Raw genomic sequence first — 2,500 nt, forward strand, 5'->3', positions numbered from 1 at the left:
CATAATTTAGAGATTTGAATCCAATTTGTAAAAGAACGAGATTATTCCTGGTGGATAAGAAGATCGTAATACTAGTATACACAAAATGATATGATGTCACAAAGTAACACTGTTATCGTATCTTAGAACCCCCTACTCCTGTCAAGTCTCGACTATGACCTAAACTCGTTCACAGAAATATCGGTAGAGACCAATGTATTTATTTGACGTGCGGATTATAGATGAAAGGGAGCGGTAATCCTCGTTCTTATCTGGATAATTTTAAGCAATTGGCTCTTATAGGCAATTGCAGAGGCCATGCAAGCCACCAGATTTTTCAGGTGTTTATAAGAAATAACGGCTCAAAATTGTCCCGATAAGTGGGATGATCACTTCTTCCTTTCGTCCTTAGAGACAATCCAACCCGTGATTTCAGTTTAAATGTAAGGTGTACGAAATGCTTACGTATAACCTGCGAAGCAAACGTTTCAGTGCTGGGATCATGGAAGATTGTCTAAGTTTTGGCCGCGCGAAAAATGGGGCTTGTTAAGTCTGGCTCCATTTTTGCGCGGCAAAAAGATCAAAAATAGGGTACTCACGGAAACGCTTTCTTCGCAGGCTAGCTTATATATGAACAGAGTATCTGATATATGAAAATGTTACAAAGTATGTTGACGCTGAAAAAACATGCTTTAAAAAAGTACAAACGCACACGTACAAACATGGCTTCGTGTTTTTGCAGTTAATTGAACTCATGACTGGGTGGTGTAAATGTATGTATTTGAAGTGTCTTTCGTCTTTCAAAATCTTATCACTTAAGAGAATATCTCGACTACAAGAACAACAACAAGTATAGAAGCAGATGAACGCATCAGCAAGTGAATTTAAGTAGGTTCTATGAATGGAACGATAAACATCAATGGTGCTCATAACAATACCTTTGGTATTCCACATTAGGGTAGTAACCTTGCGACACATAGTCTTCAGCAGTACCAATATCTGGGAACTTTGAATAAGACACCTCAGCAGTATATTTCGTTTCATAACAAGGAACAAAACACTCGCAGGACACCGTATCCAAGGACTCTATAGAAATTAACAGATAGTAGAAATCATTACAAACCAACTGTTAACGAAGTAAGTTTCAAAAACAGGACCCCACCAGAGAAGGAATATCAATAATTTTGATACGAGAATGAAATAATTCAAACGGCAAAGAATATCACTGAGTATAATTCCTTACGAGCAGAATTAAGGACGACGAAACTTGAGTGATGAAAAACGACACATTAAAATGTTATGGCATTGCCAGTTTTTTGATGACCCAAACTTATAACAGAGAGATACCTTTGACAATATCCTTGCCCACTGGAAAACAGCAAAAAAGTTCAGGAAAGAATTGTGTTGTATGAAAGAAACCTCTTTCTTGAAGTTGTAATGACGTTTTTGTCTGCAAATTTTTGTGTCAGACCATGGGAAATGGGCGTGTTTAAACATCAAATGGCGAAATAACCTCAACCCTAATTCATGATATTCCTATTCTTTTTCCCCACTCCTGTTGTAGGTTAAAGCCTATCAAAGCTATATATTTTCAACACATGTCACTCAGTTTTTTTTAACATTATAGGATTTTTATGATAATTTTAAAGGTGAAACCAGAGAGTTTTAGAACATTTCTTACGCAATTTCTGAAAACAGTTAGGCCATAATTCGGGAATTTTTGCAGCTTAAGGTGATTCCCTGGTTTTGCACTGCGCAACCCTACTGCGCATAATTTCTTGCGACAAAAGGGTGGATTTTCATTGACTGACGCCAAGCTTAATCCGTCAAGGAATGGCTATTGTCTCCTGAACGAGTACGGCGACCCCCATTTTTTATTTCATAAATTTGCTGAGAACGGTGTCTTCATGGAGTAGTGGAAAAATCAGCAAAATATTATGTCCTGTTTTTTGGCAATTTCATAAAAGGTCATAGAACTGACTGTACGGAAGGTGCCATTACGAGTCGAACAGCCCATGATAAAGTTAAATCTATTTTGGAGTGTTAAGTTCTCACAAAGGCATTCCAAAAAAGTTTTCAGGTACGTACTTGAATTAACTATAGAATGACACAACGCTCTGCGTTAATCGTTGATTACCTTTGTCCAACATTGGGGGTCCGCGGCAATTGTCAAAGTATTCGTCAGCGTCGTACCATGGAAACGAGCATAGTGACCCCCTTTTTTATTACATTTTTATCATCTCCCTGACATGTTACAGCAGTTTGCGAAGTTTCATTGGAAATCTATGACTAGTTCTATTTCTAGGGAATCACCTTAAACTACTCCCTGATTCCTACGTTCGGTTAGGTTGTAACACAATCATTTGCATGATATGCGCAAGCTCATTAAACATGCCTAAAAGAGCTCTTTCGTTAGACTGCTAGCAGTCCCTTCTGAGTCAGTCGAACCGCCTGCTTTGGTCACACAAGCGAGCCGAGGGGAGAATTGTGATAGAGCGAGATTTCTTCTTGGGAAAATACT

At 38.4% G+C, this 2,500-nt stretch overlaps 1 protein-coding gene across 2 annotated transcripts in view; it reads right to left on the bottom strand.

Moving 5' to 3' along the window:
• LOC137997424 (acid-sensing ion channel 2-like) overlaps positions 1-2,500 on the bottom strand; it is an 18,915-nt gene that overhangs the window by 4,729 nt on the left and 11,686 nt on the right. For both annotated transcript variants that reach the window (XM_068843400.1, XM_068843399.1), the window contains 2 exons: positions 918-1,065; positions 1-47 (listed from right to left, as the gene is read on the bottom strand). The exon at positions 1-47 is cut by the window's left edge and continues 45 nt beyond it. In XM_068843400.1, the coding sequence (XP_068699501.1) occupies positions 1-47; positions 918-1,065 (195 nt within the window). The remainder of the gene's footprint in view (positions 48-917; positions 1,066-2,500) is intronic.

Source organism: Montipora foliosa, chromosome 3 (genome assembly GCF_036669935.1).
Source record: "Montipora foliosa isolate CH-2021 chromosome 3, ASM3666993v2, whole genome shotgun sequence".
Lineage (NCBI taxonomy): Eukaryota > Metazoa > Cnidaria > Anthozoa > Scleractinia > Acroporidae > Montipora > Montipora foliosa.